Consider the following 27,111-nt stretch of genomic DNA (forward strand, 5'->3'; position numbering starts at 1 on the left):
GGCTGGTCTATGAGTAACCGTGAGATGGGTTGTGGAAGCGAGGCAAGGCTTAGGTCCTGCATAACAAGTTTAGGGAATGAAGCAAAAGGTTAAAAAGCAAGAGCTCTGGGGTCATAATCTTGGTATGAATCCCTGTGCCACTTGTAAATCAGGGAAGAGATAAGAGAAGATAGGTGTATGCATGATTTAAGAACTGGTGCAGGTGGGAGGGTTTTAGATGCTCGAATGATTGGGATAGTGCGACTTGTGCAAGAGGACAGGTTTCATCTATGCAGGTGGGTTTTAAACTGGTTCGGCAGGGAGGTGTGAAGTGTGGTAGAAGTTCGGAGGAAAATCAAGGAAAGGGAAAGGAGGAAAATCAAGAGGATAAGTCAAACACATCCAGTGGGCAGAGCAGACAATGGCAGGTTAGGGAGCATGGGAGGTTTGGCAGGCTCAACTGTTTAGTTCAATACATGGTACCTTACAGGTCAATCAGAAGAACTTAAATCATGGATCAGATTAGATTAGATACATTTTGTTATATACACCAGGTTGCAATGAGATCTCTTGTTCAGATGAAGCTCATAGACTAAACAGTATACAAACAGAAATTATAAATTTGACTATAAATAAAATGAAGAATGCAAAACAGCAAAAAGGTGTAAGATTATCGTGCAAAATCTGCGTAGTGCAAAGTATTAATGATGCTTGACCTTATAGAGTAATAGAGTGATACAGCATTGAAACAGGCCCATCGGCCCAACTTGCCCACACCGGCCAACATCTCCCAGCTCCACTAGTCCCACCAGCCCACGTTTGGTCCATATTCCTCCAAACCTGTTCTATCCATGCACTTGTCTAACTGTTTCTTAAATGTTGGGATAGTCCCAGCCTCAACTACCTCCTCTGGCAGCTTGTTCCACACACCCACCACCCTTTGTGTAAAAGAGTTAGCCCTCAGATTCCTATTAAATCTTTTCCCCTTCACCTTAAACCTATGTCCTCTGGTCCTTGATTCCCCAACTCTGGGCAAGAGACTCTGTGCATCATATCCCGATCTATTCCTCCCATTATTTTATACACCTTTATAAGATCACCCCTCAAGGAATAGAGTCCCAGCCTTCTCAACCTCTCCCTACAGCTTACACCCTCTGGTCCTGGCAACATCCTCCTTAACAGGATTAGTGTAGATCTGCAAAATGGTTACCTTGGATAAGGTGTGTCTAAGGGCCAGTTTCTGTGCTCTGTGGCTCTATCACTCTAATCTTAACTACACTTGGCCAAATGTGAAATGTAGTAAACATTATTATTTGTCACATAGGCTGACTGACACGTACCTGAATTTCCTCGATAACCAGGGCCACCATTTTCTCCTGGAGGTCCAGGTTGTCCACCAAGTCCTGTTGGACCATCATCACCTCGCCTTGGTTGGCGATTTCCAAGAGTTACTGGTGGGCCTGGTAAGCCCAATGGTCCTGGGAAGCCTATATGGACCATAGAAATTAACAAGTAAGGAAAGAGAATAACTGGATTTTGTACACGTGAAAATTTTAAAAGAGAATGAATGAATGAATGAATGAATGATTGAATGTTTATTGGCCAAGTATTCACATACAAGAAATTTGCCTTGGTGCTCCGCCCGCAAGTGACAACATGACATACAGCGACACATTAAACATTAATAATAAAAACATTATTGATTAACATTATCGAGTGAATGAATGAATGAATGAATACGTTTATTGTCATTGCACGATACTGAGCAACAAAATTCCATTGCATCTCCTCCGGTTAAAAAAATACAAACACGACAACCATTGACACATATGTACACTTATTAGTAAAAATAATAAATAAATATTTAAAAATAATTTTCAAAGAATGTTGCATTTCTTGGAATTACATTTTGCTTCCCAAGTATTTTCTGTTGGAATTAAGTTCTTTTATCGCACATGGGTAGAAACTATTTTTTAGTCTACCGGCGCGAGCCTTCAGAGACTGGAATCGCCTCCCAGAGGGTAGCAGAGTGAAAAGGTGGTTGGCAGGGTGGGATGTGTCTTCTCATACCATACTAAAGCAGGAAAAAGAAGAGTCACTTGCCTCTCTTGTGTAGGAAATATCTGCAGATGATGGCTTTAAATCGAAGGTAGACACAAAATGCTGGAGTAACTTAGCGGGACAGGCAGCATCTTTGGAGAGAAGGAATGGATGACGTTTTGGGTAGAGACCCTATTTTAGACTCAAGAAAGGTCTCGACCTGAAACGTCACCCATTCCTTCTCTCCAGAGATGCTGCCTGTCCCGTTGAGTTACTCCAGCATTTTGTGTCTATCCACTTGGCTGTCTTGTTCAGTAAGATCACAATCAACCACAACAATACTGCTTTCCTACTGGAATCTAATATTCCCTCAGTAAACAGCTGTAAACTGAGCATTTGGATCAGTTTGCAACATTTGCATCACTGGTTACCGAATTGTAAGGATTCACAACCTTCTGAGTGATGGAATTACTCTACATTTCAGTTCTAACATGGTATCCTGACAAAAAGGACACAAAGTGCTGGAGAAACTCGACGGGTTAGGCAGCATCTCTAAAGAACATCGATAGGTGATGATGATGATGATGATGATAGGAGCAAAATTAGGCCGTTTGGCCCATCGAGTCTACTCCATCATTCAATCATGGCTGATCCATCTTTCCCTCTCAACTTCATTCTCGTTCCTTCTCCACATAACCCCTGACACGCGTATTAATCAATCTCTGCTTTAATACTATCCAATGATGGCCTCCACAGATTCACCACCCTCTCACCAAAGAAAATGCTCCTCATCTTCTTTCTAAGGGTATGTCCTTTTATTCTGAAGCTGTGCCCCCTGATCCTAGACTTTCCCACCAGTGGAAACATCTTCTCCACATCCACTCTATCTAGGCATTTCACTATTCCGTACCTTTCAAAGAGGTCCCTCCTCCTCTTTCAAAACTCAATTCAATTCAATTCAACTTTATTGTCATTGCACAGATACAAGTATAGGTACAACGAAATGCAGTTTAGCGTCTGGTCATAGTCATAGTGCAAGATAGGAATAAAAAAATACAGAACAAGCATACATTAGAGTAAGAAGAGTACTGGTTAACAATGTGGATGGAGAGACCAAAGATATCTAGCGACGGGACTCCGAGTTCAGCAATGTAAGTGTGTTGTTGAAAAAGCTGTTCCTCATCCTGCTTGTTCGAGACCTGAGGCTCCTGTACCACCTCCCTGATGGGAGGAGGGCAAACAGTCCATGGTTAGGGTGAGAGGGGTCCTTGATGATCTTCCTGGCCCGTCTCAGACACCGTTTTCGGTGGAGGGCATCCATGGCAGGGAGCGGGGCACCGATGATGTGCTGAGCGGTTTTCACCACCCGTTGTAGTGCCTTCCTGTCAGCTGCGGTGCAGCTGCTGTACCATACCGTGAAGCAGGTGGTCAGGATGCTTTCGATGGTACAGCGGTAAAAGTTGGTCAGGATCTGGGGGGGACAGGTGAGCTTTCTTGAGCCTCCTCAGGAAGTAAAGGCGCTGCTGCACCTTTTTGATCAGTTTGGAGGTGTTGAGGGACCAGGACAGATCCTCCGAGATGTGTACCCCGAGGAATTTGTAGTTGGAGACGCGCTCCACCTCAGTCCCGTTTATGTGGATGGGGGTATGTCTGCCCCCCTTCCTGGTCAACAATAATTTCCTTCGTCTTCTTGGAGTTGAGGACGAGGTTATTGTTGGCACACCAGGCTGTCAGGTGCTGGACCTCATCGTTGTCACTGATCAGTCCTACCACCGTGGTGTCATCGGCAAATTTAATGATGGCATTGGAGCCATACTTAGGGATGCAGTCATGGGGGAAGAGGGAGTATAGAGGAGAGGGCTGAGCACACAGCCCTGTGGTTCAGTGTTATAGTGGAGGAGGTGAGGTTGTTGACCTTAACAGACTGTGGTCTGTTATATTTTCAGTCTGAAGTCTGAAAACTCCAGTGAGTACCGTCAAACACTCTTCATATGTTAACCCAAACATCCCCAGTATCATTCTTGTAAACCTCCTCGGGACCCTCTCCAATGCCACCACATTCCTCCTCAGATACAGGGCCCAAAACTGCTCGCAGTACTCCAAATGCCATGTGACGAGTATCATATTTTCAGTCTGAACAAGGGTCCAGACCAGAAATGTCACCTATTGTAGCGAGTCCAAACTTTGTGATCAAATGGTTACTTTATTTGGTGAGATAAGTTTGACATACAAGTGGGTTTGGGACTCTAACATATTGAGTCATTGCTGCTGCTGAGTGAGGGTGTTGACTCGAGCTCAGCTCCCTGTTGACTGGTGATCTCAAGGTAAGACCTGCTGATGTAGTCACGTGACAGTCCACGTAACCACTGTCGAGGGTTCGACAGTAAGTGGTCTGACCAATGAGGTGACGCCACACTATCCTTGTTCTCCAGAGAAGCTGCCTGATCCACTGAGTTAATCATAGAAACATAGAAAATAGGTGCAGTATCGAGCCAGTATCACCATTCAATATAATCATGGCTGATCATCCAGAATCAGTACCCCTTTCCAGCTTTTTCCCCTGTATCTCTTGATTCCGTTAGCCCTTGGCACTATATCCAACTATCTCATGAATAATCCAGCACTTGTGTCATTTTTGTAAACCAGCTTCTGCAGTTCATTGTTTCCACATGGTATCCTGATAGTCTGAGCGTCACTTTTAAATTCTCTAACTCCTCAGCATCTGCTCTTTCAATCTTTTTTATATATCTCAACAAGACCATCTGTTCCACTTCTAAATGTCAATGGCTAGATATAAATCAAAAGATTTGAGAGATCTCTAAATTTGACAGTATTTATCAATTGAAAAAATCCTAATCTGATAAAAATCTAAGTGTTTTCTCTCTACATCTAGTCTGCTGATTTTTACCCATTGGGAGAAGATATCATTAGATAGTTTCATAGGAAGGAACTGCAGATGCTGGTTTACACCAAAGAAAGACACAAAATGCTCGAGTAACTCAGCAGGACAGACAGCATCTCTGGATAGAAGGAATGGGTCTGAAGAAGGATCTCAACCCAAAACGTCACCCATTCGTTCTACACAGAGATGCTGCCTGTCCCACTGAGTTACTCCAGCATTTTGTATCTATCATTCGTTAGATGCTGTCCATGAATTCCCCTTCCTTTCCAATGACGTGTGATGAATAAATGTGGCCAGACTATGATCACAGGACCTCTAATTTATACAGACACAAGAAACTGCAGATGCTGGAATCTTGAGCAAAGCACAACTTGCTCGTGGAACTCAGAGGACCAGGCAACATTTGTGGAGGGAATGGACAGATGATGTGTTTGGTTGGAACCCTACTTCAGACACAAGAAGAAGTCTGAAGAGGGTTCTGACCCGAAACATCATCGGTCCATTCCCTCCACAGATGCTGCCTGACCTGCTGAGTTTTTCCAGCATTTTGTGTAATAATTTGCACAATAATTGCAATCACCAGGCTTCTGTCGTTCCAATTTCCCTCACTTCACCCTTCCTGTCGTTGATGACTGTTGGGGAACACTGGGAATCAATGGTCATTTGCCAATTTGCCAGAGAGCCAACAGGCAGAAGGAGTAAGCACAGCCAATATAAAGATGAGTGTATGATGCAAGAGGGAGCCAGTAGCTTCACATTGCCCAGGATCGCCAGTGTTGGAGCTCCGTCCAGCGTAGCCTGTGGACTTCGGAAGCCGGTAAGAAGCGGCTGATTCAAAAACTCCAAGCTGCAGAGTGTCTTCACATCCGCTCCGATGCCGGAGTTTCGATCATCCCGGCGAGAGGGCCTGTACATCGGGCCGTCCGTAGCAGCAATTGCGAGGGTTCTAGACCCCGACCATGGGTGAACAAAGAGGTAGATGACTGAACTTTATAGCCTTCCATCACAGTGGGAAACATTGATTCCACTGTGGTGGATGTTTATGTTAAATTCTATTGTGTATTGTGTTCTTTTTATTCGTATGGCTGTATGGTAACTCAAATATCACTGTACCAATTGGTGCATGTGAAATAAATGTGAACTTGGACGATACATTATTTTAGGTTGACTATTGTTCTTAAAACAATCCTAAAATCACCTTACCGTTGCCCAAATTCTAAATAACTCATGTCGGGTCTATTTTGGTCATTACTGCCCTCCGCCTATTATGCCATAATTTGTAAATCAAATGTATTTAGAATCAGACCCAGATCAGTTGATCTTCATGTATACCAGGGTGCAATGAAATTGTTAGTTCACATGAAGCTCGTAGAGTAAACTGTGCACGTTCAATAATGATATGTGCAACAATAATTAGATGAATGAGAACAAAAACTGATCTGTCTACCCTATCTCTGCCAATCATAATTAAAAAACAACCTCTATCAGATTCAGATTCAGATTCAACTTTAATTGTCATTGTCAGTGTGCAGTACAGAGACAACAAAATGTAGTTAGCATCTCCCTGGAAGAGCGACATAGAATATGATTTCAATAAATAAATCTATTTACATGTATACAGACATAGTGTTTTTCCTGTGTGAGGAGTGTCTGGGGGAGGGGTGTGATTGGCAGTCACCGAGGTACATTGTTGAGGAGTGTGACAGCCGCAGGGAAGAAGCTGTTCCTGGACCTGCTGGTCCGGCAACGGAGAGACCTGTAGCGCCTCCCGGATGGTAGGAGGGTAAACAGTCCATGAATGGGGCGAGAGCAGTCCTTGGCGATGCTGAGTGCCCTCCGCAGACAACGCTTGCTTTGGACAGACTCAATGGAGGGGAGCGAGGAACCGGTGATGCGTTGGGCAATTTTCACCACCCTCTGCAGTGCTTTCCCGGTCGGAGACAGAGCAGTTGCCATACCATACTGTGATACAGTTGTAAAGGATGCTCTTGATGGTGCAGCGCTAGAAGTGGTATCACATCTCCCCGCACCCAATCTCCAATGGGGTCATAGAGTGTTACACCGTGGAAATAAGCCATTTCACCCAACTTTGGGCAAGGGCCTCAAGAAGAGGCCCTTCCCCAAAACTGAACAAAATGAGGCCTCAACGAGGTCTTGTACAACTTCAACATGACCTCCTAACTTCTATATTCAATGCTCTGACTGATGGCTAAAGTGCCAAAAGCCTTTTTGACCACCCAATCTAACTGAGATGCCAGTTTCAACAGACTATGTACCTGTACTCCTAGATCCCTCTGCTCTACAATACTCTCCAGAGTCCTACCATTACTCTCATCTCCGTCTCAACTGGAACATTGAGCTGCCAGTCCTGCTCCCCTCTCAACCAGGTATTCTATAATGGCTACAGCATCCCAGTTGCATGTACCTGCCCATGCCTAAAGCTCATCTGCCTCACCCGTCAGGCCCCGTGCTTTAAAATCCGTGCAGTTTAAACTGACATTCCTTCCTCGCTCTCTGCCTTTCTCCTGTCTATTCTGTCCTCTATACTTTGTCTCATCGCCCTCCTTACCAACGTTTAACCTCTCAGTCACCCACCTCGGTCCTGTATAAGATCCCACCGCCCTGCCAATCTAATTTAAACCAGCTAACTAGCTAAACTAGCATGTAGCACCAGCGAACCTGCTGTCAGGATATTGCCCCCCCTCCAGTTAAGGTGCAACCCATCCCTCTTGTACAGGCCAACTCTGCCCCAGAAGAGATCCCAATGGTCTATACATCTGAACCAATGTTAAACATTCGTACTTTTTTTTTATCAGAATACAATCCCATTGTCCAAATTTACTTTTTTACTGTTAACCATCAGGGAGGCGGTACAGGAGCCTCAGGTCACGTACTAGTAGGATGAGGAACAGCTTCTACAATAATACAATTACACTGCTGAACTCGGAGTCCCGCCGATAGATTTCTCTGGTCCCTCCGTCCCCATTGTTTAATTATTCTGTATTTTTTGATTATTCTGTATCTTCTCTCTTTCTAATTTTTTATTTTTATTTCTTTATGCACAACTACTACGGACTGACACAAAACTGCATTTCGTTGTACTCATACTTGTATTTGTGCGATGACATTAAAGTTGAATTGAATTGAATTGAATTGAATTGAACAGTTTTGTGGCCTTGTTACTAATATCCACCTGTAATCAGTTGATTTAAAATCTGCAATTATTCTGAAATAGAATACATATAATGACATACGCACAAAGCTGGAATAACTCAGCACTGTCTGACCCGCTGAGCTACTACAGCTTTTTGTGTCAATCTTCGGTTTGAACCAGCATCTGCAGTTCCTTCCCACACAAATAATAATATTATTCAATTGTTGAATTTCTTGTGACATTTTTAAAATTTGCTATATGATACATTAATCGAGGCAGCTAATTCAAGCAAGAAAAAGAGTGCTCTAATATATGGTACCTTTCGGACCAGGGTCCCCTCCTGGACCTGGATAACCTGGGTCGCCAGGAGGCCCATCTGTTCCTGGAAATCCAATTCTGCCTGGTTCTGACCTTTCACCTAAAAAAAGGGACATTTTATTACCTTACATTTGAAAGCAGATTTATTAGAAACATAGAAAATAGGTGCAAGAGTAGGCCATTCAGCCTTTCGAGCCAGCACCGCCATTCAATATGATCATGGGTAATCATCTAAAATTAGTACCCCGTTCCTGCTTTCTCCCCATATCCCTTGATTTCAGAAATGCCTTAAGAACTATATCTAAATCTATCTTGAAAATATCCAGTGAATTGGCCTCCACTGGCAGTGAATTCCACAGATTCACAACTCTCTGGGTGAAAAAGTGTTTCCTCTTCTCAGCCCTAAATGACATACACTTTATTCTTAAACTGTAACCCCTGGTTCTGGACTCCCCCAACATCAGCAACATTTTTCCTGCATCTAGCCAGTCCAATCATTTAAGAATTGGATCTGTTTCTATAAGATCTCCACTCATCCTTCTAAATTCCAGTGAATATCAGTGAATCGACCCATTCTTTCATCATATGTGAGTCCTGCTATACCAGAATTAACCTGGTGAACCTACACTACACTCCCTCAATAGCAATAATATTCCAGGTGCGGTCTCACCAGGGCCCTGTACTACTACAGTAGGACCTCCTTGCTCCTAAACTCAAATCCTCTCGCAATGAAGGCCAACATGCCATTGGCTTTCTTCACTGCCTGCCGTACCTGCATGCTTACTTTCAGTGACTGATGTACATGCACACCCAGGTCTCGATGCACCTCCCCTTCTCCTAATCTGACACTATTCAGATAATAATCTGCCTTTCTGTTCTTGCTACCAAAGTGGATGACCTCACATTTATCCACATTATACTGCATCTGCCATGCATCTGCTCATCTCACCCAACCTAACCAAGTCACCCTGCAGCCTCACAGCATCCTCATCGCAGCTCACACCGCCACCCAGCTTTGTGTCATGCGCAAACTTGGAGATGTTATATTTAATTCCCTCATCTAAATCGTTAATATATATTGTAAATAACTGGGGTCCCAGCACCAAGCCTACTAGTCACTGCCAGCCATTCTGAAAAGGACTCGTTAATTCCTAAAAGAGTAGGCTTCCTGTCTGCCATCCAGTTCTCTATCCTGTCCTGATAATTGAGCAGTGATGGCTATAGGGAGTAATAATGAGACTGGGATGGGCATTATGAATGGTTGGATCCTGGGGAGCTTTGTGGGATGGAGAGACCTAGGTGTACAAGTCTTACGATCATGAAAGGAGGCAGCACAAGTAGATATCGCGGTCAAGAAGACACAGGGGATACCCGCCTTCATTCGTTGGATCATAGATTATAAGAGCAGGGAGGTTACAGTTCAATTTTATTTTAACAATGGTTGGGCCTCAGGTGTAGTATTGAATGCAATTCTGGTCACCACACTAAAGGAAAGATCTGACAGCACAAGAGGAAATTCACCAAGATGTTGCCTGCAATGGAGTGTTGCAGTTTTGAGAAGAGACCGGAGAGGCTAGGTCTGTTTTCTCTGGAGCGGTGGATGTTAAGATGGTACATGAGTGGGGTGTATAAAACTATGAGGGGGAGAGAGTCATAGTCATAGAGTGATACAGTGTGGATAAAGACCCTCCAGCCAACTTGCTCCCCACCGGCCAACATGTCCCAGATACACTAGTCCCACCTGCCTGCGTTTGGCCCATATCCCTCCAAACCTGCCCAATCATGCATGGGTATATATACGGAAGTGGAAGTGGGAACAGATTCTATTATGTAAATATTTAATCCCCAGTGGACGCTGAAGCACCAAATTGAACACAAAGTCGCAGTCCATTGCTTACCTTTCCGTCCTGGAGAAACCTGGATATCCTGGGGGAGGACCAGGTGGACCTGGAGAGGTCCAATGTTATCAGTACTTGCTCACACCTGGTGGTACAGCTTTTGAAAGAGCTTTTGAAAGTGTCTGCTTTATATAAAAGATTCCACAAAGCATGGCCAAAGAGGTAAAACACAAAGGGAGATAAAAAGAAATGGGAATATTCAGGGTCACCTGCATCTCCCCTTTCATATCGGAAACCAGGTAACCCTGGAGGACCAGGTGGACCTGGAGGACCTGAAAAATAAAACAAAATAAAACAGACAGCGCCCGAGCGCCCGAGGTTAGGACTGAAGCCGGGTATTTGGCACCCTGAGGATAACAGCTCTACCAGCTGCACCACTGTGCCACCCTAACTCATCTGCTGGATTGTTTTTAATGGGCAAAGTGCAGTTTCAATCAGCTAACAAGTTATAGGAGTAGAATTGGGTCATTCTGCCCATCGAGTCTACTCCGCCACTCAATCATGTTTGATCTCTGCCTCCTAATCCCATTTTTTCTTCTCCATGGATTGTCACCTTGTCGTGGTGGAGAAGCTTGTGTGGTCCTGAGATCCTGAGAGCGATGCCGTCTGGAGCTATGCTCCTGGTAGGGTAACCCATGGTGGTAAGGTCGAGGGGGAGGTCTCTGACAAAGAGCAATCCAACCAAGACCTCAACGGTGGAACAGGCGGAGGACGATGGCTGACCTTAGTGGAGCGTCACAACGGCTGGGAAGGCGGGTGAAGGCTGCAGCAGAAAATGGTCTTGGGTCGTCTTGGACTACATGCCACTGGATCCTGACCCAGATCTGTCAAGGACCGTGTGGTGGCTGTCTGTGCACCAGTCTCCCCACGTTAAACAATGTCATGCACTGGCGTCCTCCATGAGAGGACAGTCATACTCGTTTCGAGTGACCGTTGATGAATCCCATTTTCCTGCCCTCTCCCCATAATCCTTGACACCCATTCTAATCAATAATTTGTCTATCTCTGCCTTAAAAATATCAACTGACTTGGCTTCCACAGCCCTCTGTGGCAATGAGTTCCACAGATTAACTACCCTCCAACTAAAGAAGTTCCTCCTCACCCCCTTTCTAAAAGAGTGCCCTTTAATTCTGAGGCTGTGGCCACTCTTTCACCGGTGGAAACATCCTCTCCACTTCGACTTCTATTGACACCTTTCATTACTCTGTAACTTTCAATGAGGTCCCCCCTCAACCTTCTAAACTCCAGCGAGTAGAGGCCCAGTGCTGTCAAATGCTCATCATATGCTAACCTATTACTGAAATCATTCTTGTAAACCTCCTCTTGACCCTCTCCAGAGCCAGCACACCCTTCCTCAGATATGGGATGCATATTTGCTCACAGTACTCCAAATGCGCCTTATAGAGCCTCAGCATTCGATCTCTGCATCGCTAACGTACACGAGTAAATACCAATGCACAATCAAAATGGATGATTCCAATCAAAGTTAAATTAATTCGAATGAGATTAAGGAAGGACACAAATTGCCAACTAATGACGGTACACATTCTCATTGAAGCAGAGAGTGAAGATTTCGAAAACACGAAGAAATCATACCTGGTTCACCATTGTAACCTGGTCCACCGCTATCACCTGGTTTCCCGGGAATGTCTGGAGCAAGGGTACCACCTGGAGGACCTGGCTTCCCTGGACGACCCTGAGGTCCACCACGACCTAAAGAAGCAGCAAATAGTCACTCCATCAATGAAACTTGACGGCAAACCATTTTTTGTTTCTGTGTATAAATCAACTTTTGTCTTAATTTTCAGCCGACATTCCGCTCGACACTCCCACTCAGACTGCCTCAACCTACATGATCTCCCACTTGCTAAACACTTTAACTCCCCCTCCGATTCGCACACTGACCTTTCTGTCTTGAGCCTCTTCCAATATCAGAGTGAGTCCCAATGCAAATTGAAGGAACAACAACACATATTTCGCTTGGGCAGCTTACACCCCAGCTCTAACTTCACCCCTTGCATTTCCCTCTCTCTCCATCCCTCGCCTATCCTAGTTATCCGACCATTCTGACTGGCCTAATGATTACATTTTACTTTGTATGCCCCGTTGTCACCTTCCCCTAGTTAAAAATAATATATTCTACATCTTCCTTGAACTTCATCCCTTTGATCTCTCATTTTCACACCTTGCCCTTCCATATTTCGATGTCTCCCATTCCCCTGACTCTCAATCTGAAAAAAGGTCTCGACCCAAAACGTCACCCATTCCTTCTCTCCAGAGATGCTGCCTGTCCCGCTGAGTTACTCCAGCATTTTGTGTCTATCCCCAATCTAATCTGGCTATACCAGAGGGGCTGATGTTGGCGCGCCTGCCCACTGCCATGACACCAATGGTTTGATCAAAGTCAAAGTCAATTTTATTCATCACATGCACCCGAAGGTGCAGTGAAATGAATTTGCCAGCAGCGATACACTTAAAAAACACACAATACACAATAAAGTTTAACACAAACATCCACCATAGTATTCTTCACTGTGGTGGAAGGCAACATAGTTCAGTCAGTCCACCTCCTTTGTTCATCCATGGTCGGGGCCATAAACCCTTCATAGTCACCGCTACGGACAGCCTGATGTACAGGCCCTCTCGTAGAGATGATCAAAACTCCGACGTCGGGATGGTCAAACACGCTCCGCGGCTTGGGGATCCCGAATCGGCACTTTCCTACCGGAGACCGCGACTTCAGGATGTAAAAGGCTGCGGGTCAGCAGACGGAGCTCTTCTCTGGCGATCCCCGGCAAGGGATCCCAGGCTCCGGTTGGTAAGTCCACGCCACGCCTGCGGCTAGAAGCTCCGCGGACCACTGCTCCCACGGTGCCAAAGTCACCAGGCCAGCGATCGGAGCAAGGGTTCGCCCCGGCAAGGGTTCATCCGCTCCGCGATGTAAAAGTCCACACTGCGCCTGCTGCTGATGCTCCGGGCCCGGTTCCGGGAAAGGCCGCTCCAATCCATGCTGTTAGGCCATGAGGGAGGCGACATGGAAAAAGTTGCCTCTCCACGGAGGAGGCAACCAAAAACGGTTTCCCCCTTTCCCCTCCCCACCACCCCCCACACAAGACACACCGAGAGACACCTAAACTAACATTAGACACACCAAAAAAAACAAAAAAAGCCGAAATAACGAGCATGCTGCTGGCAGGGCAGCCGACTCGCAGCGCCCCCACCGACCAATCCTGGGAGTTGTGACAGATTCGGATGCTCAGTCATTGTTCAGCTACAACTCCTCCTCTGCTCTCTTCTCTGTAGCATGGGGTTTCAGGAGGTCCCACCTGGTGCTAAAGATGTTGAGCACTGAAGCTTAAGCACTTGACAGAAACATCTTCGATCTGGTCAGAAACTAACCAAGCTACCACTTCACTGCCTGATGTACGTGCATGCTTACTTTCATAGACTGATGTACAAGGATCCCCAGATCCCGTTGTACTTCCCCTTTTCCCAACGACGTCATTTAGATAGTAATCGGCCTTCCTGTTTTTGCTACCAAAGTGGATAACCTCTCATTTATCCGCCATGCCAAACTTCATCTGCCATGCATCTGCCCACTCCCCCAACCTGTCCAAGTCACCCTGCATTCTCATAGCATCCTCCTCACAGTTCACACTGCCACCCGGCTTTGTGTCATCTGCAAATGTGCTAATGTTACTTTGAACTCCTGACTCTTGACAACAGGTTGTCTGTTTTCACTGTGGCACAAGATTCCACAGGGCTAACGAACAATTCCAGTCAGTATTCCCAATTACCTGGATCTCCTCGAAGTCCTTTTGGTCCTGGATATCCCGGTGACCCTGTTCCTGTTCCCGGTGATCCTCTTTCACCCTTGTGGCCAGGTGGGCCGGGAAGTCCGGGTGATGCGTATAGAACAATGCCTGAACAGGTGAACATAGAGAAGTAATTATCGATTCAAGTTGATGCAATGGCCGGGAATTTCCTCAGTTGTCCATTCCTGTACCACAGATATTCCAGATGCGGGGTTGGAAACCACTGAGGAAATTGCCAGCCAGTAATTCCAGCTAAAGCTATCAGAATTTCCGCACCGACCCACCCCATATTTATTTTGTCTCTCCAAAACATACGTTCTGTTCAGTTTAGTTTATTGTCACGTGTACCGAGATACAATGAAAAGCTTAAAAACGCTGATAAAACAGTCAGCGGAAAGACAACACATAATTACAGTGGAGCCATTCACAGATACATGATAAAGGGAATAACGCGAATAACGTTTAGTGCAAGATAATTCCAGCAAAGTCCGATCAAAGATAGTCCAAGGGCCTCCAATGAGGTAGCTATTGGTTCAGGACTGCTCTCTAGTTGTGGTAGGATGATTCAGTTGCCTGATGACAGCTGGGAAGAAACTGTCCCTGAATCTGAAGGTGTGTATTTATACACTTCCATACCTTTTGCCTGATGGGAGAGGGGAGAAAAGAGAGTATATGATGTCATGACGATGAGTCATGATAATGATATGATAATATCTTGACCTTGGTGTCAGTTGACTTGAAGGTCAGATCGGGTGTAAGCCACGGCAGGAGGAGGCCATGGCCGGGGGAGATAATAAACACAGAGACAAAGGATTGTAACCTGTAAATATTGTGCCAGTATCATTATTATTCCACATCTGAGGTGAAGATGTGATACCCAGAGTGTGCTTGTCCTTGATTATGCTACTGGCCTTGCCAAGGCAGCATTAAGCATAAATTAGCTAGAAGCCATGATGAATACACGTCCTCCCCAAGTTACGACAGGCTTGTATTGCCAAGACTCTGGAAGGTGGTCAGTAGATAAAGGTGACAATATCTCTATATTATCAAAACTCTCATCTTGTTTGTTTGTCCTTTTTTTGATGGTAAATCAGTAAACTAAACTGAAACCAAAACTGAATTTAAATATCAACCATAATGGTGGAGCTAAAGACATATGCAGACCAGACTAGATTAATATGATATTTTTAAAGCTCCATAACTGGATCCATATTTTTATTCTACGTAAACTTAGTTAATTTTTATCCTGCTACTTGTGATTTAAATTCATTTCTGTGGATCAATGTTAAAAGTCTCAGGATAATTAGTCTATTAACTTAAACACGTGTGCTACCATACAGTATGACTTTATGTACAAGAGTCCAATAAAAAAAGATGATTTTATTCCTGCCGCTTTGCCAAACCAGTGGGCAGTTAACTGCTCAAGAAGATTATCCCGTGATACATGGAGAGGTAGAATGGTCACATCTATGTTTACTCCTTTACTTGTTGGAGGAGCGGGAAGAAGGTGGCTTTTCTCTGCCCACACTTCTCTCTACTCCTCACTTCTTAAATGCTCTCCAGTTTTGATCCACAAGACCTCTTTGAATCATGATATTTGTGAACTTGGGTAGACTCCTCCCTGTTCCTTGGATCGGACAATGCGGAGTCTTTCAGTAACCAGGTAGGTGCTGAGGAAGGATAGCAGACCCATGAAAACATGATACCTTCATGGAATCTTCTGGCCTTCAGCTTGTGTTTGCCTCCATCTTGGTCTGAGGCAATGATGAAGAGCAGTTTGTGTCCCAGGATGGTTGTCTTTCTCAAGCTACTGGTTAACGTTGCATTAACCGATTATGACAGCTTCAGAGCTCAACTTATACCTTTGAAATGTGCCCCGGCTACCTAATGACAGTTACTTGATTCAAGCTGTTAAAACCTTCCATTAGTTGGACCATGGCGAGAAAACTATCACGGGAAACGTTATTGCCCGTCTAGGTTCTGCCAGATCAGCTGGGTTTAATTAATCCTAAAATCTTATCTTCCTGTTTCTATGTCTAAACTCTTTGTACTTCACATATACCGTAACTCACAAGTCCTTCACAGAAGAGCAACTGATCCTGGTAAAAGGATCAAGTAACGGTGTGGTGCCCCAATTCCCAACAGAATTTAACATTGTATGGCACGGTGGCACAGCAGTAGAGTTGCTGCCTTACAGCGCCAGAGGCCCGGGTCCGATCCCAACTATGCGTGCTTATCTGTACGGAGTTTGTATGTTCTCCCTGATATTCTCCGAGATCAGTTTCCTCCCGCACTACAAAGACACACAGGCTTGAAGGTTAATAAGCTTGGTATACAAAATAGTTCCTAGAAACTGTAGGGTAGTGTGTGCGCAGCATCTATGGAGCGAAGGAAACTCAACGTTTCGGGCCGAAACCCTTCTCTCAAACTGAACTAAGGGGGGCTGTTAACAAATACCTGGGTTCCAGAAAGGGAAAAGGAGGGCCTAGCAAGAAGGCTGGGGGATGGTCCAGGAGACAGCAGGGGGGCCTGAGGAAGGGGAGGAGACAGCAATGGCTAACAAAATTGGGAGAATTCGAGAACATTCATGCCCCCACTTAGAAGAGAGACTCCCCAAGGAATATGAGGTGCTGTTTAGAAACATATTTCCGTTAGGTGCTTGCTGTGGCCATTCAGCCCTTCCCAGGCACCGAGATTCGGAGGCGGATCATGGGGAGTTGAAGTGCTGATCCACCGGGACCTCAGCTTGGTTATTGCGGACCGAGCGGAGGTGTTCGCCGAAGCGAGGGCCAACCTCTAACTCCCTCTTAAATATAGCCAATGAACTGTGGCCTCAACTACCTTCTGTGTCAGAGAATTCCACAGATTCACCACTCTCTGTGTGAAAAAAGTTCTCCTCATCTCGGTTTTAAAGGATTGCCCCCTTATCCTTAAACTGAGTCGAGGGGGGGAGGTTCCCCAAGGGACAAGTCTTGCTGCATCTAGCGGTCCAACCCCAAGGGAAAGTGCCCGGTTTCTATAAGATCGAGAGGGAATCTCCTAAATTGACAAGGTAGTTATGGAGTCTAGCCAGTCTTTCTTCGGAAGGCAGATATGGGGGGAGATGGGAGATGTGGCAGTAGTGGGGAACCATCTCTGCAGGTGGCGAAACTGACGGAGGATTACTTTTTGTATTTGGAGACCAAAACTGGTGGGGTGAAAGGTGAGGACTAGGGGGACTCGGTACAACTGCTTGTTGCGAGTGCGGGGATTGGGAGAGAACATACCATTGCGGGGTATGGAAGAGACCCTGCATGCGAGCCTCATTTATGGTGGAGACACCCAAGTCTCGCTGCACCCCCCTTTCCCAAATAGTGATTTAGACAATTCAGCTTTCCCGTTTGTGGAACGCCTCCGGCAGACATTTATCCACATTATACTGCATCTGCCAAACATTTGCCCACTCACCCAGCCTATCCAAGAACAGGCAGTCTCCTAGCAGTGTAGTCCAGATAACCATGGGAGTCAGTGGGTGTTATAGTGTATGTCGGTTAGAATTCCCTATCCAGATGCAATTGAGATAGTGAGGTCAAGGAATGGTAGGGAAGTGTCGGAAATGGTCCAGGTGTATTTGCCTGCCATTGTGGAAGTTAGTGGTTTAAGTGGATTTGAAGTGTTTAAGCCAAGCTTGGTATCCACATACAAATAGTTCCCCCAGTGTGTGTAGGGTAGTTTGTATATGTGCTTATGGGGATCCTTGGTCGAAAGGACTCAGGAAGGCCAGATCCCGCGCTGTATCTCTAAACTAAACTAAGGCTGCTGTTAACAAATACCTGGTGTTCCAGGTGGGCCCTTAGGGCCCGGCAAACCATTCAAACCGTCCAGACCTGGAGATCCTGAGAGACCTGGTGGAATAAACACAAATCATTTATCATGGACATTGTAACCTATAGAGAACATTTAGAATCTCACTTAGAAGAGAAATCATATGTTGCTTTGATGGTAGTGAAGTCACTTTAAAAGAGTTTAGATATCTCAGTTAATGATCGGAGATATTCAACATCTTTAAACTGGAGCCTCTTTCCCATGACAATGAGGGTCGGGGGAGGAAAGGCAGGAAGGAGGTGCAGGCTGGATATGATCATTACACCAAGGCAGAGTGGAATGTTTTCAATGGACCCTGTAGACGTGTGTTGCAGGTAATTTTAGGAGGAAAGGAAACTTTCAGTTGGAGTAACCTAGGGGGCCAGGCAGCATCTTTAGAGAGAAGGAATGGGTGACGTTTCGGATCGAGACTCTTCTTCAGTCTTTCGTATGACACCGGCATAAAGAATAAGAGTAGGAGATAGCCATGAGGAGACATGCCTGCTCCACCTTCAATCTGTTATCTCAGCGCTGACCTTCCTGTACTAATCCCCAAAACCTTTGATTTCCTTAATAGCTAACAATCCATCAGTTCCTTTCTTGACTATGCTGAGCACCTGGGTTCTTCACTTCTCATCACTTTATTCCTGAACAAGATCCTCATTACAGGTACCCCAACCTGGAAACATACCCCTATATCAAGCTTGACTAGACTTTTGTGTGCTTCACTGATATCACTTCTCATTTGCTGTTGGCACAATACAGTATGCTTCAACTCATCTAATGGGGAAATTCTCCCATTCAAAGAATCATCCTAATAAACACATACTGCACTCCTTTTAATGCAAGTGTTCTTCTGTTGGTAGGGAGATTAGGTCTGAACACTATAATTTGGATGTGGTATCAGTTGTAATAAGCCATAATTTCTATAGAAATATTAATGCCTTTAGAACATTGGACATAGAATGGCACAGCACAGGAACAAGCCCTTCAGCCCACAATATCCGCGGCAAACACCATGCCAAGTTAAATTCATCTCCTCTGTCTGTACATGATCAATATCCCTCCATTCCCTGCATATACATGTGCCTAACCATAAGCCTCTTATCTTACAAGGTTAATTCCCGGGGTGGCGGGACTGTCATATGCTGAGAGAATGGAGCAGCTGGGCTTGTACACTCTGGAGTTTAGAAGGATGAGAGGGGATCTCATTGAAACATATAAGATAGTTAAGGGTTTGGATACGCTAAAGGCAGGAAACATGTTCCCGATGTTGGGGGAGTTCGGAGCCAGGGGTCACAGTTCAAGAATAAGGAGTAAACCATTTAGAACGGAGACAAGGAAACACTTTTTCTCACAGAGAGTGGTGAGTCTGTGGAATTCTCTGCCTCAGAGGGCGGTGGAGGCGGGTTCTCTGGATGCTTTCAAGAGAGAGCTAAATAGGGCTCTTAAAAATAGCGGAGTCAGGGGATATGGGGAGAAGGCAGGAACGGGGTACTGATTGGGGATGATCAGCCCTGATCACATTGAATGGCGGTGCTGGCTCGAGGGGCCAAATGGCCTACTCCTGTACCTGTTGTCTATTGTTTATCTGCCCCCACAACCAACCCTGGCACTACGTTCCACGCCCCAGCACACTCAGAAAAAAAAAAAACCTGCCCCGCACATCATCTTTAAACTTTGCTCCTCTCACCTTAAAGCTATGCCCTCTAGTCTTTGACATTTCCATGCTGGGAAAAAGGTTCTGACTGTCTACCCTATCAGTGCCTCGCATCATTTTATATACTTCAATCAGATCTCCCCTTAGCCTCCAATACTCCAGAGAAAACAATTCAAGTCTGTGCAACTCTATTTATAGCTAATACACTTTAATCTGGACAGCATTCTGGTAAACATCTTCTGCACATCTCCACAGCCTCCACATCCTCTTGTAATTGGGTGACCAAATTGCACACAATATTCTAAAGGTAGTCTAAACAAAGTCCTATAAGGATGCAAAATGGTTTCCTAACTCAACGTAATATTTGCGTAATATTTGCCTCCCTAATTGTATCTTCATGATAACTTTAAAAAATGCCACTTTCTAAACTCTTCTAAACAGTAACATTTCTCCTATTCATTTCATGTTCATAAGTTCTAGGAGCAAAATAAGGCCATTCAGCCCAGTAGGTCTACTCCGCCTTTCAACCGTGGCTGATCTATCTTTCCCTCTCAACCCCATTCTCCTGCCTGCATCCTATAAACCCTGACACTCTTAATAATAAAAAATCTTATCAATCCCCGCCTTAAAAATATCTAACATTTTTAACATTGACTTGGCCTTCACAGCCATCTGTGGCAATGAATTCCCTTGTCCAAATCATTAATATGATTAATAGAGAACCGGGTTTGATTCTGACTACGGTTGCTGTCTGCACGGAGTTTGTAGGTTCTCCCCATGACCTGCATGGGCTATCTCCGGGAGCTCTGGCTTCCTCCCGCACTCCAAAGACATACAGGTTTGTGGACTAATTCACTTGGTAACATTTTAAATTGTCCCTAGGATGGTGTTTGTGTGCGGGGATCGCCGGTCTACAGGGACTCGATGGGCCGAAGGGTCTCCTTCTGCGCTGTATCTCTAATCTAAATAAACCAAATATTACTTCACTGAGGTGTGGGGGAAATTATCATCAGGCTCCTTTGTCTGAAATCTATGTGCATGCACCAGGAGAGAAGCGATGCTATTTTACACTCCCACTATCTCTGTCAGACAGGCAAAAACCTCACACTCAATGGCAATGGCAAGTACCTTTCAGTCCTGGTGCACTATATCGGCTTGGCTGTCCTGGAGGACCAGGACGTCCTCGTGGTCCTGTGTAGCCGGGGATTCCTGAAGGTCCAGGAAGCCCTGGAGCACCTACGGAGAGAACAACAATAGAGCTTGATGTGATGGCTGTTGAATAATCCTTTGAAACAAATGATCACTGTGCCTTCAAAGAAACAGAGATATAAGATAAATCTCGTATCATCATTGTATGTACCTGCAGCTGAAGCAAAAAACTGGAGATGATGGTTAATATATAAAGTAAAAGAGTAAAATGTCCTTTATTGTCATTCAAACTTTTCAGTCAAACGAAATTTCGTGCCTTGCAGTCATAACATAGAACAAAATAGCAAAGCATCCAATAAACACAGATTTAACATCCACCACAGTGAGTCTACCAGGCCCTCCTCACTGTGATGGAAGGCAAAAGTCTTAAAGTCCTCGTCTCTTATAAGGACTTAAAAGGACACAAAGTGTTGGAGTAACTCAGCGGGTCAGGCAACTTTGCTGAAGTACATAGGTAGGTGACGCCAGGACCCTTCTGCAGACTGATTTAGTCGGCTAAGTTACTCCAGCACATTGTGTCACTTAATATTAAAACTAGGTGCCGATGCCGCTGGTCTGCACCAGGGAGCCCTTCTTTAACCCTGTCCGGTGATGCAGCTGTCATTGTGACTCATATTGTAGCCCCTGGGGACAGCACTTTCTGCAGGTTGCTGCCACTGACAGAATGTGCCCGGTCACCAAGGGGCTCCCTCCCTTCTCACCAGCTGCTGCTTCCAAGGTCCAGTATGTCGGCGACTGTGGGGGAGACCAAGTGGACAAAGTGTCAGGAGCGGATGGCGGTGGAGGGGGGGAGCAGATAACGTGATGCCAACAGAGCAAGAAGCAGCAGCAGGTGAGAGGGGAGGGAGCCCCCTGATGACTGTCGGTGGCGAGGCCTGAAGAAAGTGCTGTCTCCACGGGTTACAACCGGTCAAGAGTCAATTGTGTTTTATTGTCATATGTTCCGGACGGGACAATGAAATTCTTACTTGCTGCAGCACAACAGAATATGTGAATATAAATAACAAATATAGTGCAAATAACAAGTAATAATAGTCCTTTGCAGTTCAGAGCTCATAGCTTATTTGTTGTTGTGTTTAATAGCCTGATGGCTGTGGGGAAGTAACTATTCCTGAACCTGGACGTTACAGTCTTCAGGCTCCTGTACCTTCTTCCTGATGGCAGTGGTGAGATCAGTGTGTGGCCAGGATGGTGTGGGTCCTTGATGATTTTGGCTACCTTTTTGAGGCAGCGACTTCGATAGATCCCTCCGACAGTGGGGAGGTCAAAGCCGCTGGTGGACTGGGCAGTGGTCACAACTTTTTGTAGTCGTTTTCACTCCTGGACGTTCAAGTTGCCGAACCAGGCCCAAATGCAACCAGTCAGAATGCTCTCTACCGAGCACCTGTAGATGTTTAGGAGAGTCCTCTTCGACATGCCGAATCTCCGTAATCTTCTCTGGAAGTAGAGTAGCTGATTTCTAAGTAGAGTGCCATCTTTACAATTGCATCGGTGTGCTGGGTCCAGGTAAGATCTTCTGATATATGCACACCCAGGAACTTGAAGTTATTGACCCTCTCCACCTGTTGATATAAACAGGAACGTGGGCCACAACAAGAGCCGTATCACCGGACCATGCGTTGGTGATGAAGAGCTCGTTGGTGCATCTTGCAAGTCAGGAGTAGTGTTGGAAGCTGGAGCTCGAAGCCAGGGAGGTGCTTCAAGCAGGGGTTACATCGGCAGGTCCCTGCACACGTCCCAAACTCGTTGTAAAGGGCCCCGTTAAAACACGGGTTTTCGTATTTTTTTTGTTGTATATTGTCTGAGCTAATACCTGTGATGTTGCTGCAGGCAAGATATTCATTGTACATGTACCCCACCACTTGTGCATATGACACTAAACACAATTTGATCTTCTATAACAGAAAGGAATGGCATGAGATTAGATTGAACCATTTAAAAAGATGATGCTGATTCAGGATGAAGGTCTGAATAGTCCCTTCTGTCCATTCACCTTTGTAGAAGGCTTTGGAGATTCTCACCTGGGGATCCTGGTCGACCAGCTTCTCCTGGAAATCCTTTATGTACACTGACCCCAGGTCTACCACGGTAGCCGGGATCACCAGGCAAACCATCCTGCCCTCTTCCACCTAATTATAAGTAAAGGCACAAGTCAGGGAACAATGCGCAAATACCTGCAGAACTATTTGTGGAATTATGCCGTATATGATTAATATATGCCATGGTCAATTGCATCTAATAAATATCCAGCTTTTTCCCCCACTAATCCGATCCAACTTTCCTTGTTATTTTGATCTGAACTTTCCTATCTTGCAGCAAGTTACATAGGTCAGATCTTGGCTGCGTCATGTACATGGTATCTGCAGCGTGTAGGACTGGTTACTTGGCCAGTATAAGCACAGGAATGATTGAGAAGGGTGGCAACGAATTCTAACAATCTTCTGCAAGTCTCTTGGTCTCAATCCCAACTCTGCGGATCATTTCCACCTTACTTTCATTCAACTGCAGTGAAGACGATGAGCAGATAATCATTTTACCGATTGTGCTCCAATAGAACTTAATTTGCGGATGCCAATACAATCCCTAGCTTGATACCTTTCCATGTGTTCTGTGTGAGCAACCAAGGACAAATTCCTCCTTCAACCATATATATTTGATTTACTTCCCATTTCCTACATCTTTCCCAACCCCCCCTTCTCATAAAGATGGAAGGGGTGCCAACAACCCTATACATCTCATTTTTTATAATTCATACTTCATAATGGCTGAAGCAGGCCCTTCAGCCCAACTTATCCATGCTGACCAAGGCGCTCCATCTAAGCTAGTCCCATTCACCTGCATTTGGCCCAAAACCCTCTAAACCTGTCCTGTCCATGTACCTGCCAATAATGTTCTTTGGACAAATTTCCTTTGGATATCTGCCCTTTTATTCTTTTCTTCACAGAACCAGATTTTGTCCTTTGGGCTTCAATCACCAAGAAACCCATTTACAGTAGCTGGCTGGTGGGTAATTCACCTACAAAATGGAATTGGGGCCTGCAAATTAATACTGTTGCAGCCTAACTCCGACGTGGTCAGCTGAGTTTTACTCCCCCCCAGGGTATGAACTCTGGGGGAAAACAGACTCGACTTGTCTCACCTGGATATCCGGGCAGCCCTCTCTCTCCTTTTGGTCCTGGAGTACCTGGGTATGTTAACCCTGTACCAGGCTCACCTGTGTAGTGAAAATGTCATATCGTGTCAGGCGCATAGATTATTATTACTATTATTAATATTATTATTATTATTATTATTATTATTATTATTATTGTGTGTGTATTTTGTTATTATATTATATTATATTATGCAATATTATATTATAGATTCAAGATACAAGAGAGTTTATTGTCATGTGTCCCAGATAGGACAATGAAATTCTTGCTTTGCTTCAGCACAACAGAATATAGTAGGCATGAATAAAGAACAGATCAGTGTGTCCATATACCATTGTATAAATATATATACACATGAATAAATAAAACAGATAAAGTGCAAATAAACTGATAATGTTCAGAGTTTTGTTTGAGTTGAGTTCAATAGCCTGATGGCTGTGGGGAAGAAGCTGTTTCTGAACCTGGACGTTGCAGTCTTCAGGCTCCTGTACCTTCTACCTGAAGGTAGCGGGGAGATGAGTGTGCGGCCAGGATGGTGTGGGTCCTTGATGATGCTGCCAGCCTTTTTGAGGCAGCAACTGCAATCAATCCCCTCAATGGTAGGGAGGTCAAAGCCAATTATGGACTGGGCAGTGTTTGTATTATATTGTATTATATTATATTTTGTGGGCCCTACAATATTAAATAGAGGCATTTCACTACTAAGTGAATGATGATATCAGGCTTCCATTGTTGGAGAAGTCCAGGACAAGGGGTCAAGGATAAGGGGGAAATCCTTTAAAACCGAGATGAGAAAAACTTTTTTCACACAGAGAGTGGTGAATCTCTGGAACTCTCTGCCACAGAGGGTAGTTGAGGCCAGTTCATTGGCTATATTTAAGAGGGAGTTAGATGTGGCCCTTGTGGCTAAGGGATCAGGGGGTATGGAGAGAAGGCAGGTACGGGATACTGAGTTGGATGATCAGCCATGATCATACTGAATGGCGGTGCAGGCTCGAAGGGCCGAATGGCCTACTCCTGCACCTAATTTCTATGTTTCTATTCTTCCAGCTGTCCTATTCTTCAATGGACAAAGGCAGGACAAATGGTAGCAATTCTCAGCATAATTCTCAGGAGGTGTGAGAGCTTGGCCTCTTGCACAAGTCTCATGCATCAGTCCTGGTGAGTCTGGAAGTAAGATAACTCATAAAACAGCCAAATCTTCCGAGAACCATTTCCAATGCAAGGAGCATAAATCATGTAATCATGCAGACTCAGGAAAAATACATCATGTTCCAAACCTGGGGAAAATAACGCATGCTCAAAAATACATGCAAATTAATCAGCAGGCTGTGTAAACTACCTCAGCAGGAGAAGGAATCAAACATTTTCAAAAACCCAGAATGCATGTGGGAACATCATAAACCTTGTCTTGTACTTGCTTCTTTAGATGATTAATGGGCAAGGCCATTGTGCTCTTTCTATCCTTGCATGTCCCCCACAGTGCATGACATGACCCACAGCTCAATTGTGTTATCTTACCATTTGCGGCCACACTCCCGCAACATCCCATCAAATACAAAGCTGGAAATATTAAACATTGCTGAAAACCAGGGCTCATTTACAACAACGGTGCATTAGTAATTTTATCTCAATCACACTCTCTGGTCTAGAAATCAAACAATCTAACCTGTTTAACCTCATTCTAACTTGCTGTAAATTCTAGATTTAAATTCTCTCTGTTCTTTCCTTACTTTTAGACTTTACTTTAGTGTGGGAAAAAGGAGCTTAAGCCCACTGTCCACAGCCATCACCCCATACACTATCACTCTCCTACACACTGGAGACAATTTACAGAAGCCAATCAACCTACAAACCTGCACGTCTTTGGAGTGTGGGTGGAAACCGGAGCACCCGGAGAAAGCCCACGCAGTCACAGGGAGAACGTACAAACTCTATACAGACAGCACCCATAGTCAGGATCGAATCTGAATCTCCGGTGCAGTAAGGCAGCAACTCTACCGCTGCGCCACTGTGCAGTCCACTGTTTTGTTTCTTGCTTAATCCAATCTTTCTTTCCATTTTATTTTGTTGGAAACATTATTAGTTTTCTTCGAAACACCCTCCAGCTGAAAAAAGTATTTGAATCTTCAAATACTTTCCAGACTCCCGGATCCTCGCAACTGAAGCATGATAAAACTGTAACCCCTTTCATGAAATCAAACTACGAAACAGAATGTGTGATGTGCAGGGATCGCTGGTCGGCGTGGACCCTGTAGGCCAAAAAGCCTGTTTCTGTGCTCTATCTCTAAACTAACTAAATCAGTCTAAACTCACGTTTAAAAGTACTTCTGACATCAAGTTCCAGCAGCATTTTGGGTCGAGTGTTTCAGATCCCCACAAACATGCAGGTGAAAATATTCTCAATCTGCTTTAGTCTCTCTCAGTCTGAAGAAGGGTCTTGGCCCGAAACGTTGCCTATTTCCTTCACTCCATAGATACCATCTCACCCGCAGAGTTTCTCCAGCATTTTTGTCTACCTTCGATTTCCCAGCATCTGCAGTTGCTTCTTAAACACTCAATCTGCTTTACATCTTTTGTGAATTATTTCAGTGTGAATGGAATATTTTCTATTCTACTCTATCAAGCTACCATAGCTTAAAAGCCTTTATAAGACCAACTTGTAACACCTCTCGATCAATTCCAAAGCCTTTACAACATTACAATATGAAGAACCAAAATGTCCCAAATAACCCAACCAGTGATTTCAAAGTTTGCAGAATAATTCTCTTGCTTTTACAATCTACAGCGCTAGTGATAAACCCAGCTATGCTATGTACCGTAAAGCTCTCGGGCTCCCCCACTAAACTTGATTTAAAAAAAACGTAAGAAGACTGTCCCACTTTGGCGATTTTTCAGCGAACCACTGGCGACTGTCAAGTTCCCGGCAGTTGCCTGAAAAACCAGCAACTGGAACGGCGACTGTCAGAATGGAACACACACAGACACACATCGCAAAGGCGGGGGCCAGGGCAAGCAGGGGGAGCGCTGTCTGAAACTCACACGGTGCAAAGCCAAGGTGAACCAGCCACACACTGCGATGAACAGGAAGGTTGGCGCTGTAATTAAGACGGCTAGAACAGTGTACGGTAAGTCTTTTAA

General features: G+C 44.9%; 1 protein-coding gene across 1 annotated transcript in view; it reads right to left on the reverse strand.

Moving 5' to 3' along the window:
* LOC129701953 (collagen alpha-6(IV) chain-like) overlaps positions 1 to 27,111 on the reverse strand; it is a 398,708-nt gene that overhangs the window by 14,908 nt on the left and 356,689 nt on the right. The window contains 10 exon segments of the mRNA XM_055643398.1: positions 1,320 to 1,466; positions 8,395 to 8,493; positions 10,292 to 10,319; positions 10,367 to 10,563; positions 11,888 to 12,004; positions 14,089 to 14,214; positions 17,919 to 17,990; positions 20,738 to 20,845; positions 22,840 to 22,947; positions 23,958 to 24,032. Coding sequence (XP_055499373.1) covers positions 1,320 to 1,466; positions 8,395 to 8,493; positions 10,292 to 10,319; positions 10,367 to 10,563; positions 11,888 to 12,004; positions 14,089 to 14,214; positions 17,919 to 17,990; positions 20,738 to 20,845; positions 22,840 to 22,947; positions 23,958 to 24,032 — 1,077 coding nt within the window.

The sequence above is a fragment of the Leucoraja erinacea genome, chromosome 12, assembly GCF_028641065.1.
Source record: "Leucoraja erinacea ecotype New England chromosome 12, Leri_hhj_1, whole genome shotgun sequence".
Taxonomy (NCBI): domain Eukaryota; kingdom Metazoa; phylum Chordata; class Chondrichthyes; order Rajiformes; family Rajidae; genus Leucoraja; species Leucoraja erinaceus.